The sequence below is a fragment of the Calypte anna genome, chromosome 5A (assembly GCF_003957555.1).
Source record: "Calypte anna isolate BGI_N300 chromosome 5A, bCalAnn1_v1.p, whole genome shotgun sequence".
NCBI lineage: Eukaryota > Metazoa > Chordata > Aves > Apodiformes > Trochilidae > Calypte > Calypte anna.
The window spans coordinates 41,332,135-41,348,930 of record NC_044251.1 but is presented as its reverse complement, the minus strand read 5'-3'; the positions used below and the strand labels follow the sequence as shown (position 1 = coordinate 41,348,930).

General features: G+C 52.6%; 1 protein-coding gene across 1 annotated transcript in view; it reads right to left on the bottom strand.

Moving 5' to 3' along the window:
* The window catches only part of TRIM9 (tripartite motif containing 9), a 57,947-nt gene that overhangs the window by 19,776 nt on the left and 21,375 nt on the right, over positions 1–16,796 (bottom strand). The window contains exons 2-3 of the mRNA XM_030452314.1: positions 4,395–4,490; positions 3,840–3,962 (exon numbers count right to left, since the gene is read on the bottom strand). Coding sequence (XP_030308174.1) covers positions 3,840–3,962; positions 4,395–4,490 — 219 coding nt within the window. The remainder of the gene's footprint in view (positions 1–3,839; positions 3,963–4,394; positions 4,491–16,796) is intronic.

Here is a 16,796-nt window from a genome sequence, read left to right as displayed (position 1 = left end):
CCTCCTTCCTTCATGCCAGAGCCCTCTCCAGGGAAATGCACATGCCACCAGGAAGACAGCAAAGATGGGATTGCTAAAAAAACAATCTTCTTATCTTCTTTGTAGCTTAAATCTCTGCCTGGTTTGCCCAGGATAATGAATTTGTGAGCCTCTCCCTGCCCGAGTAGATGCTTTTGAGGTATTACCAGCAGAATTACCATCTGCTACCACCAACCAGCCAGGAGCCTCCAAAAAAAATCCATTTACTCAGTGAAGACCAGCACGGTGTCCCCAGACAGCCCTGGCCACATGGCTGACACCTTGGCACCCTTTTGGCCCAGTGACCTCCTTGGCACCTATCACCTTCTTGGCCAAGGGACCTCCTTGGCACCCACCACCCTCTTGGCTAAGGGACAGGGACACCAGGAAGGCAAAGGGACCTGCTTGGGTGTCCACAGGAATTCCTGGCAGTGCCTGGGAGGAGGGAGTGGGGACGTGGAGATGCCAGCCCTGGCTTTGTCCCTCTACCCTGCCTGCTCCTTGGCTGTGGGGTGAGGTGAGGCCACCCCTAGGGTGATTAATTACTGAGCTTCCTGGCAGCTTAATCCCTGCTAATTAAGGGCTGGTCCAGAGTGGAAGAGCTCGCTGGAGGCTGCCACTGAGGAGATGGAAATCAGCAGGTAAACTGAGAGACAAGAAATTCCATGTAAACACAGAATCCCAGACTGGTTTGGGTTGGGAGGGACCTTAAAGCTCCTTCATTGCCACCCCCTGCCATGGTCAGGGACACCTCCCACCAGCCCAGGTTGCTCCAAGCCCCATCCAACCTGGGCTGAGACACTGCCAGGGATGGGGCAGCCACAGCTTCTCTGGGAAACCTGGCACAGGGGCTCAGCACCCTTGAATTAAGGAATTTCCTCCTCATGTCCAACCTCAATCTCCCCTTTCTCTCCAAGTTTTAACACATTTCCCTTGTCCTCTCCCCACCCCCGTGTCCAAAGCCCTCCCCCAGCTTTCTTGTAGCCCCTTCAGATATTGGAAGGTTGCTCTGAGCTTCCCTGGGAGCCTCCTCTTCTCCAGGCTGAACAACCCCAATCCCTCAGCCTGGCTTCCCAGGGAGCTGCTCCAGTAACATAAGTAAAATCCTCTTTTTTTTCCCCATAAAGATGGTCAAAGAGCAGAACAGAGAGACTGTGGAGTTTCCAACCTTGGAGACATCCAAACCCCAACTGGTGGCAGCCCTGGGGGTGCTCAGAAACTGCCCTCAGGGTTCTGGCTGCAGCTCTGTCCCAGCTCACACCTTTACCCCAGCAATCCTGCCCTCCTGGAACTCCACAATCCCCTTTGGGATCAAATCCATCTGAGGAACTAGAGCATGAAAGAGCTGTTTAATTGCAGCATGCAAGCTGACAGCAGAAATCCACATTTCCCTTCAGCTCCAACAAAGTGTTTCCAAGGCAAGAAGAAGGATCTTGATCTTTTTGATCTCCCTGAAGAGAGCTGAGAGCAAAATTTGGAAGGACCTCAAACCTTTGACTTGAGTCCTTCTGGGGATGTCATGTGGAGATGATGGAGCCTCCTCACCCCAGGCACAGCACAGCCAGGGCAGGGTCACCTGCAGGGCCATGGGGACAGAGGGTGGCATTATGAGGAGCAGGGCTGCTGAGCTTCCCTGCACACCCACATGAAAAAAAGTCCCAGGTGGAGAAATACCCAGGACAGATCCCAAGGGTTTGGTTGGGTTGAATCCTGCAATCCTCTGAGCAAAGCAGTTCCAGGTGGATGTTTCCATGGTGATTTGTCTCTTGCTACTGGGAGAGGAGGCTCAGGCTGGAGCTGGGAAAAGCTGAGCTGCTGCCTTAACAAGCCTGAGTGGTGCTGGCAGCATCACCCTGGGGATTCACACAAGTTCCTTTTGATCAAAGCCACCAAAAAGCCTCAGAAGGTGTGAGGTGAGACCTGGTCTGCAGCACAGAGAGAACCAGTGGAGGACACAGCCCGTGGGGAGATGTTGTGGAGGACAAACTTCATCCTGTTCTTCAGCAAAAGAAGGAGAAAGCTTAAGGGACATCAGGAAACCAGAGGCATCCTCATCCTTGGAAATGTTGAAGGCCAGGTTGGATGGGGCTTGGAGCAACCTGGGCTGGTGGGAGGTGTCCCTGACCATGGCAGGGGGGGGAAATGGAGGAGCTTTAAGGTTCTTCCCAACCCAAACCAGTCTGGGATTCTGTAATCCCTCTGCAGAGCTGCTCAGTGCCCAACTCTTGGAGCCATTGTCCTTCCCAAGCTGCTCAGACACCATGGAAAGGGGAACCTGGCAGAGCATGGAGGGATCTGTAGGGAAAGCCTGGGATCTGCATCTCCAGGAAATAATGTACCTGGTGATGAGGTGTGTCCTCTGACCTGTGTGTCCCCTCGGGTGTTTCCAGACAGGAATGGTACAGGACATGAAACCAAACTCTGCTTCTGTCCCACTTCTCATCCTTTCACACCAGTCCCTAATCCAACAGGAGACACCAGGTTCCCTCAGAACTTGGATTTCCCTTGGAAAATCCTGACTGTAACCCCTGAAGAAGGGTGATGGGCCAGAATTTCATCCCTGGAGAGCCAATGCTATGGACAGGAGCTCTGGGTGAGAGTTTCCTGGATCCTCAGCTGCCCTGGAGAATGTGACAACTGCTGCTTGGCTCCTCCCAACCAGCCACAGAATCCCAGACTTGTTTGGCTTGGAAGGGATCTTGAAGCCCATCTTGGCACCTTGATCTTGAAGCTCATTTGGTTTCAACCCCCTGCAAGGGCAGGGACACCTCTCACTGGGTCAGGTTGCTTAAGGCTCCATCCAAAGGGTCTGCAGGCAAAGCACCATGGTAAAATCCCAGAGTGAAGACATCCCATAATCTGAAGGCCCAAAGGAGGCCAAAAGGATCCACTCCAAGGCTTGAAGGAAGTGTTCAGAGCTCAGTTTATGCATTCTGTGGACTGAGGAGAGATCCCTTCCTGGAACACTTGAGCTTCTACATCCCCTGAGCAAACCAGCCCAGACTCCAGGGCACCTTCCCTTGGGGAAAACCATGCTGGTCCTTTGGAAAGCAGAGCCAGCAATGAGGTGCAGGACACAAAAAGAGGTCTGTCCAGGAGGTGGAGCAGGCACCTGGTCCCACTGCTCCTCCTGATGTTGTTTTTGAAAACCTGGGTTCTTAATCTGAATCCAAGGGTAAGGGGGAGGCTGGGGAAAGGTGAGGAAACATCCTTTGCAAATCCATTTCCTGCTCTGGAGCAATGAGTGTTGGCCCACAGGCAAACCTGGACTTGTGCCTGCTCCATGAAATATGTGTCAGGGCAAAGTAGGTCAGTCCTGAAGCTGAGCTGACCCCAGCTCTGGGTGCTGCACAGAAATGGAAGCTTGGGCTTCCTGGTGGAAGGCTCTGGTGGCTTTGGGCCAGCTGGCAGGCTCTGTCCCCTCTGTGCCTCATCTCCACACTGTGCCCTGATGGCCAAGCTCCCAGCAGGCAGGAGGGACAGCACAACCAGAGGTCAGATGCAGTCAGGGTGCTCTGGCTCCACTCCAGCTGCTGGAGCAACTGGTTTGGATCTGAAAAGGCTCCTGGGTGGCAGAGCTGAGTCCTTATGGCCCAGCTCCAAATACCTTTTCAGTGCCTCCAGGGATGGTGACTCCACTCCTATCCTGGGCCATCCCAGTGCCTGACAATCCTCCCAGTGAAAAAATATTTCCTAACATCCAGCCAAACCCATCTAGCTATCTAGCCCAACCTCCCTGCTCCTCCCCTGGTGCTTCAGCCCAACTGTCCAGTGCCACCAGAAAGCTCTCTGAGCCCCCGAGCTGGGGGACAGAGTCTCACCTTCAGCTTGTGCTCATGTTCCTTGTTGACCCTGGACAGCAGCTGGGCTTTCCTTCTGTTGAGGGCATCAATGAGGGCATCACACTGGGCCACCAGGCAGGCCTCAAACTCCACACTGTTCTCCTGTGGGTCAGAGTAGAGCATCACAGCTTTGGATACATCTCCATTTCAGTTGGGAAAAGCTCACTTTATTTTTTTAAATTATTTTTTTAAATGATACCACAAGGGCCACTTTTACACTTCCAGCTGCACCCTTGCAGTTGACAGATCTGTAGCACGTGGGGTCCCTAAGCCCTTGACCCATGGAACAGGCAAGTGAGGAACAGGTTTGGTGCCTCCTGTTCCATCCTTGGATCTGCCTATGGCAGAGAAGGGAAGGGTTGGGGTCTCTGCTGCTTGTTCCATGGCACAGGCAGCTTATGGGAGAGCTGGAGATGGGTAATATGAAAAGTCAGGTTTGGGAGATCACCCACCAAACCAGGCTGGGGATTTGGGGCAGAAGAGCAGCTGATCCTGGTGGGAAGGGGCTGCTCCTCACCTAGGAAACCAAAGTACCTGGATCTGCTGCACCATGTTGCGGAGTTGGACCAGGAACTCTTTTGCTTCCTTGGCTCTGTCTGACAACCCATTCAGGGCCTGGGAAAGCTGGCTCTGCAAGGAGAAGAAAGAACAGGGTCATTTCCATGTCCTGGACTCATCCTTGAGCTGGAGGAGCTGATGTTTGTGTGATCTGGGCTGGGGATCCACCCAGCAGCTCCTGCTCAGGGTCTGCAGCTTTCAGCAACCCACCAAGGAGAGCTCCTGCTGCCCTGGGTGTAAGGAGAGGGAAAGGAAGGAATCCATCACTGGATGGACACCCTGGCTTTGGGAAGCAGAACTTCAGTGTCCACCTGCTCTGCAGGCTTCCCTGGCTGACCAGAGACAAGCCACATCCATCCCAGGTCACCAAGTGAGCCTGTTGCTACTACCCCTGGATCCCACAGAGATAGATGAGGGGAAAAGGTTTCAAACTGGAAAAGGAGAGATGGAGATGAGATGTGAGGAAGGAATTCTTTGGTGTGAGGGTGCTGAGCCCCAGGTTTCCCAGAGAAGCTGTGGCTGCCCCATCCCTGGCAGTGTCTCAGCCCAGGTTGGATGGGGCTTGGAGCAACCTGGGCTGGTGGGCGGTGTCCCTGGGGGTGGCAATGGGGGAGCTTTAAGGTCCCTCCCAACCCAAACCAGTCTGGGACTGCCTGTGCAAAGCTGGTGACCCCAGTTCCTATGCACAGGTGGCCACAGGCTCCTCACTGGATTTAGGAACCCTGAAGTTTTTTTTTTCATCAGCATAAGCTCTGTGCCAACCTCCAGGAAGGTTCCCCACCACATCAAGGTTCTTCTAGAGTGAAGACACATTTCTGGACATGTTCCCTTTGAAAAAAACATCACCCAGCTCTCCTGCTGCATCCCTGCTGCTCATCAGTCAAGAATCACCCCTCTGGGGCCACAAAAGCTGCAACCCATCCCAGTTAGCCCATTAAAGAAGGTTAATTAATGCCATAGGACACAGGAGTGTGGATGGGAATGCACATGGGGACCAGAAAGCATTCCTGAACATAGTTAGGAGGTGAGAATGGGATTCCTAACTGTGCAGGGCAGGAAAAGAAAGTCCTTCTGGGTTCTATTCTGGTGTTCAGAAGCCAGAGGCTGGGGAGAGAAATTAAATGAGTGATCAGGTCTGTAAATTCCAGAGGTACCTTCTGTGACCCTTGGAGCAAAGCCAAGCTTTAAGGCAGCCACTTGGAGGAAGGATTTAATCACCCAGCACAGGAGGCAGAGTCCCAGGTTTCCCACAAGTGTGGAACCTCCAGGAAGGGAGCAGGAGATGGAGAACCCAACACAAGGGCTGGGGCTCAGATGATTTTGAGTCTTGTCCCCGTGGGTGCCTGTCCTGCTGTCCCAGCCTGCAGGAATCGAGGTGCTGCTCATGTTCCTGAGCCACACTGGAGAGGGTTCTGGCAAATCCAGGGTTGCACTTTGCATCTCCCCCTGGGAATCAAATCTTTAGGGCTTCTCAGAACTGGGAACCCCACTCAGGGGCTGGTGGATGGAGAGCTGGTGTCCCCCAGTGTGCAGTGGGACAGCCAGCACACAAGTGCTGGGCAGGATCTGGCAGAGGCAGGAGGGTTAATGAGTGGGAAATAAAAGAAAAATCCCACTTAGCAGTGTCTTACCATGGAGTGGATTTGTTCTGTGCAGAAAGCTGGCCTCTTTTTCCATGCTCTTGTCTCATGGCAATGAGAAGAGACCCCTGCAATTCCCATTAGCACTAAATGGGAGTTAAGCATTTAAACCTCTGTCCCCAGAGCACTTAGAGGGAATCTGTGCCCTCTTTGTGCTGGCTAAAAGCTCTGCAACCCCTCCCTCTGCAGGGCTGACAAAGGGATTTCTGTCACTCTTGGCTCTCCCTGGGCCCAGAGCCTGGGTGAGCACAGTTGGTGGTGAAGGTGGTGGCTCAGCACCTCCCAGCAAAGCAGAAAAGCATCATCTGAACTCTGCAGGGGCTCTCTGGCCAGCTGAGGGGGGTGACTGTCCCACTCTGCACTGGTACAGCCTCACCTTGGGTGCTGTGGGCAGGTTTGGGCCCCACAGCATTAAAAAGACATCAAACTACTGGAGAGTGCCCAAGGGAGAGATGGTGAAGGGTCTGGAAGGGGTGGCTGAGGTCACTTGGGTTGTTGGAGGAGGCTGAGGGGTGACCTCAGGGCAGTCTGGGGCTTTCTCAGGAGGGGAAGAGATGGGACTGGCACCAATTCCTACAAAGATGGTAGGAAACTGAATCAGGGGAGGTTTAGGTGAGGTATCAGGAAAAGGCTTTTCACCCAGAGGAGAGCTGAGCACTGGAACAAGCTCCCCAGGGAAGTGGTCACAGCCCCAAACCTGCCTGAGTTCCAGAAGGGTTTGGATGATGCTCTCAGGCACATGGGGTGATCCTGGGGGTGCCCTACACAGGGACAGGAGTTGGACTCCAGGATCCTCAGGGGTCCCTTCCAACTCAGCAGATTCTGTGACTCTGGGATTCTCCTCTTGGTTAACTCAGCTGCAAGGGATGGAGCTGCTCCAGGTTCACCTTGAGGCAAGGAGGGAGCTGAGCCTCTTGTCTTAGGAGGCCCCATTAGATGCTGGATTTGTGGGGCCAGCTCTGTGTGACAGCTCCATCTGGCACCTGGAGAACAGCCTGATGTCAGCCAGCATTGGCCACCAAGAGCAAGAACAGATTCTCTTGTTTCAAAGCCCAACTGGGCTGCAGGCTCTGACACTCAAGAGAGGAGCTGGGACACTCAGGAGAGATGCCAGTCAGTCTCCTTCTCTGCTTGGTGGAGAGGAAGGTTCCTCTGCAAGCCAAGAGAAGGTAGCCCAGGCCCCCTGCCAGCTGGAAGTCCCTTCCACATGTCCCTGCAAGAGCTGCACTCCCAGGCAGGAGGCTGAGCTTGTGTGCCATGCAGAAAGGTCACAAATGCAAAAGAGACCAAGAAGGGACTGCTGGAGATCAAGACAAATGTTCACCCCAGGGCAGCATCTTCTGTGCAACCTCCAGCAGCTCCCAGCTGAGGGACCTCAGGAGGCTGGCATGGCTTTCAGGTGCAGTTCCCCTTGGATTTCTCTTCCATGGACCCATCTTGTCTCCTTGTGGACCAAGATAAGCTTTGATCCCCTGCAGCAAGGTCCTGCAGCAAGGAGTTCAGAGCTTAAAATGAGGCTTCTGGTTGGACTCCATGATCTCCAAGCTCTTTTACAACCTAAATGATTCCATGATTCCAAGTTCATGCCCTGGAAAAGCCACCTCCCCCAACTTGCCCCTAAGGTTTCAGCTGCCCGAACCTCCCTACAAGCCACGGATGGGCCAAGTGCTCCCTGTCAGCCCAGGACACAACAGAGCCCTCAGCATTACATCAAGAGCCCAGGACTTTCCCTGACATCTCAAGTCTTCCAACCAGCCCCTGCTTCTTCTCTCCTCCCAACTGAGTCATCCCACTGGCCCAGTTCCTATGCTGGAGCATCCATAGGGAGGTAAAAGAGAAGAGGAACAAGCATGGCAGGAAAAGATGCTGTTCCCAACTCTTCTGCTTGTAGCCTGGGAAGGGTGAGGAGCTGTCACAAATGCTGGAGTTGAAGTCATGTGCTTCTGCCTTATAATTAAAGGATCCAGAGCTTTTCAATCTTGAGGCAAGATTATTTTATGTGATGCCTGACTAATGAAAATGGGATGCCTAATTAAAACATGCATTCAGTCAGGAAGTTGATGAAGCTCAACTGCTGCTAATTGGCTTTGGGCTCCAGTCAGGAGCACCTGCCTTTGGAATTCAACACTGGCTAAGAGGAGGAACCAGGAGCCCTCCCTGGAGCTGCAGCCTGGGCTGAACCTGTCCCTGAAAGCCAAAATGAACTCACCCCCTCACCCTGCTCCTTCTTCCCCCTCTGCCCACCTGCCAGTCACTCCCTTGGTCCTGATGGGGCTGATGGAGCATCCCTGCTTCCTGCTGGATCCCCAGCTGCTCTCCAGCAACACCCCAGCCCTGCTGGCCCTGCTGCCTCTGCTCCCACAGCCTGGAGCCCTTCCCCATTCCCCATGCACATCCCTGGGTACTAATTCTGATGAAGAGAAAGCCTGAAACCTGCTCAGAAACAAGAATCCAGTGATGACTTCTCCCAGACAGCAGCTCCTAAAGCTCTGCCCACCAGCTCCTAATGCCCACGATGTGATGTGATCACAAGGGGAGGCACTCAGCACCCCTGTGCAGGTCAAGAGCACTTTTAAAGAGCATCTAATGAGAGTTTTTGCTCTTCCCCAAAATGCCCTTCACCTTTGAAGCTACAGCTATCAAACCTGAACCTCCTCAAAGGTCCTTTTGTTTTCCTCTCCATTCTGCCCTGCTAAGCCCACGCTGCTGAAACTGCCCTGGGAACACAGACGTGTGACAGATGTGGGTTCCACCTCCAGCAAACCTCACACCAGGGCAGTACCACAGACCAGAACCATAGCAAAGACCTTTCAGATCACCAACTTGATGGCACTGCCAAGGCCACCCCTGCCCCATGTCCCTCATCCCCACATCTCCAGGGCTCTGAGACCCCTCCAGGGATGATGGGGACTCCAGCCCTGCCCTGGGCAGCCTCAGACTTGCTGACTGCATGGGGGTTGGACTGGGGGACATTCAGAGGGCCCTGACAACCTCAATTATTCCATGAATCTATGACCTGTCCTCCTGAAAACCTTCTCCTTTCTTTTATCTTCCCCCATCCCCAGGCAGTGACACAGCAGACTCACACACACCACCCAAAGCTGGCCAGGGGCTGCCTCACCCCAGCAGGGACTGTGGCTCAGGCCAGGCTGGAGAGAGTGGAGAATTCAGCCAGGAAAACAACCTGACATCCCCTCTGCCAGCCAGCCAAGCTGCCTGCTTCCCTCCCACCAGCCAGGGGTGGGCAATGCCCCAAGGTTTTGCCCCATGAAAAGCTGGGCTGCTGCCTGCCAGCTGGCAGGATTTTATTAAATCCACTTCTTTTATTTTTTCTTTAGTACAGCAAAGGTGTCTGGAGCAGAAACCACTGCCCATCCTGGCAGAGGGAAACCACTGCCCACCCTGGCAGAGGGAAACCACTGCCCATCCTGGCAGAGAGAAACCACTGCCCACCCTGGCAGAGGGAAACCACTGCCCACCCTGACAGAGCCCTTATCAGCTCAGCCCAGGTTGTTTTATCCCCACCTGCCCCGAGGTGGATCCAGGGGAGAACTTGGATGTGGCTCACTCTGTGTCTGCAGCCTGTGTTTGGAGGATTCTTTCTTTCCCCATCCTACCCCACCACCTCCCCTAAACTCTTTGGGAGCTGAGGACTGCAATAAGCAGGGGGTGAAGCCCCTGGTGCCATCATTGCTGTCCCCTGGGCACACAGCTGGCCCTGGTTGGTGGCTTTGTTCAGGCAGACACCAGGGCAGTGGCTTTCCTCAGCAGGCAGAACTGATTCAGAAGCTCCAGCCTGGAAAGAAAACAAGATTTCTTCTTTTCAAACATCACCTTGGTAAAACCCTTTTCTCTTTCCCAGCCTCCTGGGTGGGGATTCCCTGGCCCTAGGGTAAGGGTTCAGCTTCCTCTCACCCTTCCTGTGGGAAAGGCTGAATTTGGGGTGAGTTTGCCCAGGGTGATGGTTGGGTCACCATCCCTGGATGTGTTTAAGGGTTGTTTAGAGGTGGAGTTGGGGGATATGGTTTAGGGGAGAACTTTGTGGAGTAGGGATGATGGTTGGACCCCATGAGCCCAAGGGTTTTTCCCAACCTGAAAGATTCTGTGAATCTTGTAGGTTTTATTTAGCCAGGTCTCAGTTATAACCCCCAGCAGCAGAAGCAATGTCCACATCTCAGACAGCCACTGAAATTGCATTATTGCTGGTTTGTTTTTTTTTTTTTAAAGCAATAAATTGGCTGCACAGCTTTAATTAGAGAGAAAGGCAGTTAATAAACTGAGACCCTGCCTTTCCTGAGCAGCTAATCCCCAGGGCAGCTCATCCCTCCTTAGATCACTGCTCCTTGTGGTATTTTCCCTTCACCCTTAAAAAACCTCTGAGCCCTGGATTCCCCTTCCCACGCTGCAGCAGATGTGAGGGAACAGGGTCTTAAGCTCCCAACTTGTATCCTCAGCTCCTGGGCCAGCTCCAAGTGTGGTCTCCATGTCTCCAGGTCACTTTCCCAGTAGCAATTCCTCATGGTTCTCCTGGTTTGGTGAAGTGGGAGATGCAAGGGAGCCCAAGCAGCCATCTCCAGGGACCATCTCAGGGCACATCAGAGAGGGAACTGCCTCTACAAGAGGTCTGGGACTCAAGAAGGGTCAGGGGAGGAGGTTGGACAAAATAAAAAGACAACTGGATCAACAGGAATGAGCACAAGCTCTTTTTAGGGCCTCTCAGGCTTGCTGGAAAGTAGAAGAACCAGAGAAATGGGCTTAAATCCAGAATTTTTGTGGGCAATGGAGTGTGCTGGTGCTGCATCCATCCAGCTCTCCAATCCCTGCTGTGTGTGTGGGGTCATGGAAATTCCCCAGGCAAAAGTAAGCTGACATGTGGTGTTACCCTCAAGAGAAGTGATGTTCCTTGGCCTCATGCAGACAGAAGGAGTGGGGCAAACATCACTTGCTCTCTCCAATAGGATCAAACCAATTCTCTGGCTGTTGCTGTTTGTCCCCCCAGGAAAATTCCTGTTGTGCAGCAGAGGTAGAACCTGAGGTGTGTTCTTTAACTTGCCTAAAAATGTATTTACAAGAGCAAAAGTTGCTGAAGGGGAAAAACCTGGACACTGGGTCACCTTCTGACCCCAAACACTGCTGTGACCAAAAGCAGCCTTTGTCCTTTGGGAAAACCATGGGATGTGAGGGACTGGACCAGTAACAGCCTCCAAGAGAAGGGTCTGCACCATCCTTCAGACCTCAGAAGAGGCAAAGGAACCTCTTCCAGAGGTGGAAAGCCACACACCCATCATAGCACTGGAGGCACAGTCACCATGGGCCCAAGATGCTGCTTTTGTGTCCTGTGACCATGGCACATCTGGATTTATCTGGCAGCTGGATGGCAGGCAGCCACCCAGGCCAGGCCCCAGCACCCAGCTCTTCATCCCTGCATCACTTCTGCTGAGACCCAAAGCATGCAGTAGGGAAGGTGTTCATGCTGGCCACGTGGCAAATGAATTCCCACCAAGCTTTTAGGGACAGAGAAGAAGCCTTCATGGTGAATGGAGAACATCAAAGAAGCCTCCACATGATGCTCAAGGAACATCTACCTGTGCTCAAGCTTGTCAGCTCTTCCCAAGGACTTCCATGGCATCAAAATGAGGATGTGAAACAGAGTCAGTGTCATTGCCACTGTTAATTACACACATGAAGCAGCAAAACCCTCTCCAACTTCAGCTCTTTGCTGTGAAAGGCTCCCAGCTGTCACCTGGTGAGGATGAGCTGATCCCCAGGGCTGCACCAAAGCTCTCAAGTTTGGGTCTACATTCCCCTAGCAAGACCATTTCATTATTTTTTTCCTTGCAGAATTCCTCAAGCCCAGCTGTGAGACCAGCAAACAGCCCATTTCCCACAGGATGGACTGGGAATTGCTGGCAGAGGGATCAGGACAGAGGTTTGGTATCTCTCAGAAAGAAGGAAAAGCAAAGCAGCAGCAACCTGTTGCCACCTTCCCAACAAACCCCAAGGCCAATGCTCCACTTGACCTCCCTTCTTCAGGCTCAAGGAGTTCTAGAGTCCACCCAGAAGAAAAGGAACCCCCCAGGGGAGAGCTATGAAATGCCCTTCCTGATGCAGACCAAGGACAGCCAGCTGAGGGCAAGGAGCTCTAAACCCCTTCCAGTCAGGGAAAGGTTTGGGTGGAATGGCAAAAACTTCTTGTAATCAAAAAAATGTGAGGGACATTCCTATAAATGGTGAGCAAAGTCCCAGCAGGCAAACCCTGGCTCCTGAGCCCCTGTTTTTCTCCATGGTGAGTGTGAAAACAACATCAGCACCCACTCAGGTTCTGACCTCCTGGCTGAAGATCTGTGTCCTGGGCAGAACAGAAGTCCTGGACACACAGGACTGCAAACAAACCCAAACCATCAGCCTGCAGACCAAGCTGCCAGGGCTCAGCAAAGCCACTTATTGGGGTACAGAGGTGCCAGGCCACTGCTGGGTGTCACCCCAAAGCTCTTTCCCCCACAGAACCATTCTGGCAGTGGGTTTGGTGCTGGTGCTGCCCAGTCCCCAGCCAGGAGCACATTGCAGAACTTCTGCTTCAAATTCTGCTCAATCCAATCCCTGCCTCCCCACCCAGCCTGCCACCCTGCTTCCTGACACTTAGCTCCTCCATCCCATTATTGCATTAACTCTTTAAATCTGATTACTTTGTTTGGAGTTTAAATTTAAACCTGATTAACTGCACGAGCAAAGATTTTTAGTAGTGCTGGCCCAAACAGAGGAAAAAGAAGGCTGAAACCCCCCCCAGGGCAATTCCTCTGTCTGCAGTGAGTGGATTGACCAAGGTTTTGTCTTCTCCTGTGGCCTTTAATAACCATCTGTGAGCTGTAGGCTGGTGGAGTAATAAATAGGTTTGATGGCAAGCCAACATCTTGACTTTGCTTTGACATTTAATTGCTTAGAAATGGAAATTGTTCTGTGCTCCTCAGCTCTGAGCAGCACCCAGAGGCCCAAAGCTCCCTCAGAGCCCCCACCCAGCATTCACTGCACTCACTGGGGCTGCCTGGGGACCAGCAGCAACTCATCAGCCCCTAAAAATCCCACCAGAGAGGGCAGCTGGGGTCCTGATACAGAATTCAGGAGACTTGGAGTCCAAGTTCTGCTCCCCCAGAGGTGACCAGTGTGACACTGGGCAAGTCCCAGCTCTCTGACCTCCTGCAGTGTGGAGCAGAAAGCTCTGGGGCAACTGGGCAGGCACCCTAAGGAGGCTTCATGTTCTTCATACAGAGGTACAAACCCAACTCTCAAACAACAGCAGCAAGCTGGAACAAGTTGCCCAGAGAAGCTGCTCTGGAGCCAGGCTGAGAGAGTTGGGGGTGTTGAGGCTGGAGAAGAGAAGGCTGCAATGGGGAGACCTTAGAGCACCTTCCAGTGCCTGAAGGGGCTCCAGGAAAGCTGGGGAGGGACTGGGGACAAGGGCAGGGAGGGATGGGATGAGGGGGAAGGGTTTCCAGATGGAAGAGAGATGAGATGTGAGGAAGAAATAGTTTGTTGTGAGGGTGCTGAGCCCCTGTGCCAGGTTTCCCAGAGAAGCTGTGGCTGCCCCATCCCTGGCAGTGTCTCAGCCCAGGCTGGATGGGGCTTGGAGCAACCTGGGCTGGTGGGAGGTGTCCCTGACCATGGCAGGGGGTGGCAATGGATGATCATAGAATTGTAGAATCACAGAATGGTTTGGGTTGGAAGGGACCTTAAAGCACATCCAGTGGTTTAATGCTTCTCATTTCACAGCCCTTTGCCTCTTTGGCTGCTGACCAGAAGTGAGATTTTTACAGGACATCAGCAAGCACTCACAGACTTAGCTGAAGAGAGGTTTTCAAAGGCACAGATGGGAGGTGACATCTCCTTCCCTTTGGCTTCCAACACAGCCTTCCCTGTGATGGGAGGAAGCATGGATATCCTCCCAGGATCTCCACAAAGTGGGGCTGCATCATGGCCTCACAGACAACCCACCTGCTGGCATTTCCTAAGGAATCCTTGAAGCTGCAGCTTCTAAAGATGGGTGGACTTTGGGTACCCCAAAACCTCATCTGCCTCTCCCAATAGAATTAACCTAAAAGCAGTTATCTCCTCTCCCACTCCAATCTTACCTTGGGCACATCCCAAGTCCTACATAACTACGAGATTATTGCTCTTCTCTTTGTGTTCCTTCTGGGTGTTTGCTCTTGACCATCTGTCCCTGCAGAAAGCAGGCTGGCACGGGCTCTGGAGCAGCCTGGTTTAGTGGAAGGTGCCCCTGCCCACAGCAGGGGATTGGAACTAGATGATCTTTCAAGTTCCTTCCAACCCAAACCATCCTGTGAGTCTATGATTCCATGTGAAACAGCACCAGAACTGAAAGCCTACAGCCTGCAGCTGGTCCTACCCATCACTGCACCAAACCTCAGTGTTGGAATCAGAGTAATTTTGTTTGGAAAAGATCCTTAAGGTCAGGCAGTCCAACTGGTAACCCAGCACTGCCAAAGCCACCACTAACCCCTGGCCCTCAGACCCACATCTCCAGGGCTTTGAAACCCCTGCAGGGATGGGGACTCCACCACTGCCCTGGGCAGTCTCAGACCATCTCAGCCTCAGACCATCTGTCCCAGTCTGATGCTCCTAATGGGATACTGGCTAATACCTGTTGAAGGAGATGGCATTAGCACTTATTTTGGTCATTGCCCATATGCCAAAACTCCCAATCCCAAAGCCTGCTCTGGGAGAAGAGTAAATTTCCCATTTCTACTGCTGTAATTTAAGCACTAAACTTTTTGCTGCATTCATGGAAAACCAAAACCCACACAGTCCCACTGAAAAGCATCCCAAACCCCCCTCCAACCTCCTCTTCTCCTCTCCTCATATTCACTTACCCCCTGAAGCCACTCCAGCCACTCTCCCTGTGTGCCACAACCACACTTTGCAGCTCCCTGGACACGTGGATGCCCCACACCACCATCATCCTCCAGATCTGGGGGTGTTTCTTGACTTGACCAAATAAATCCCAACTCATCATCATCTCTTCAAGCAACTACACCACCACCCACTGAACCTTGGAGTACCCAGCAACCCCCTCTCCCTGTTTCTCTAACATATATTTAAGAGAGTGCTCTTTATTCCTGGTTTATTCTTCCTAAACATTGCTCTTGATTCGTGCATTCAAGCACCTGATGAGCATGGAAGTGAAACACTGACTTTCCTGAGATGTTCTGTGTAACAAGGATGCCCTGAGCCTGCACTTCAGGGACCTGGGCATTTCCAGCCACTCTCCTGAGATCTCCTGCACATCTTCAGCAAACAGCAGAAACAAAAAATCACTGATTTTATGCTTTTTTCTTGTGATACAATTGCTGATATCACCCAGCAGCAGGGAAATGAAATCAAGGTGTACATGGATTGATTACATGGATTGATTTCCCTTTCTGCTTCATTCCTTCCCTTTCCAACAGGATGGGAAAAGGCTCTCTGGAGAGCACCACTCCAGATGTTTGCTTTCAGCCATGAGCCTCATGTAGACTACAGCCAGCCCATGTGAGAGACAAGGTGCTCTCAGCAGCACTGAGCTCCCTGAAGTCCTTCCTAATCTGAAGTTTTCAGAGAATCCCAGACTGCCAGGTGGGAAAGGACCTCAAGGCCCCTCTGCTCCAACCCTTCTCATCTTCTTGTTTCTCTGAGATGTCTCAGCACCCCCTGGAGCTGAGACTTCCAACTTTCCAGAGTGGGGGAATCCACCCCTTCCCCTGGGAGACCATTCCAAGCTCTGACTGTCCTCATGGGGAAACATTTTCCTCTGGTGTCCAATGGGAATCTGCCCAGGAGCAACTTGTGCCCATTGCCCCTTGTCTTGTCCATGGGACTCCTTGTCCATAGGGAGTCTCCAGCTGCTCTGGACCTCTCTTTAAGTACTAGAACACTAAGACCAAAGCTTGTTTACTAAACAAAAGAGCTTTTTCCTCCTGTGAACATCCCTGCCTGAGCAGAGGTGCTCCCACCTCGTTGCCCATGGGGGTATCAGTGTGGGGACCAGGCAGCTCCAAGCTCTTCAGCAGAGCAAGGCCACTGCCAAAGCCCTTGGGATTCCTGCACTCCTACCTCTACACTTGGAGTTTCTCCAAGGGCAGCTCCTCTTGCCCCTCTTGGCAGGGGGGAAGCTCTGCAAGCACTGAGCTCCTGTGCATTTAATCCAAGCTGTGTTGCCTGTGTGGACAAGGGAGGGTTCTTTCTTGGAGAAAACCAAGGTCAGGTGTAACAGAGATCAAAGGGCAAGTCCTAGGACCAGAATTTGCTATTTCCTTTGAAGCATCACTTCAGAACTACTTCCCATCACCATGGATACTGGGGCACTGGGAAGGGAACACTCCCCACAGCAGCAGAGATGCTGAGGTGGCTGCTCTCAGAAAAGCACTTAGAGCACAGCAAGGAAGCTCAGACCTCACCTCAAGGGCAGGAAAAACACAGTAAATCCATCTCTGAACCCTGGGAACTCCCTCCTCCAGGCACTGGAGTTTAAGCCGCTGCATCTGGATCCAAGCTTCTCATGTTGGAAAGCACTGCATTTGGTATTGCTCCCCAAATGGGATGGTACCCAGAGTGCTGCAGATACCCAAACCCACCAGTCTGGACTACAGAGGCCTCAAAACAAGGAGGGAACAGGATTTATGGGGAAGGACAGAGATGGGAAAGGATCTCACTCCCAGAATAACCAAAAGTCCACCTTCAAACAGGA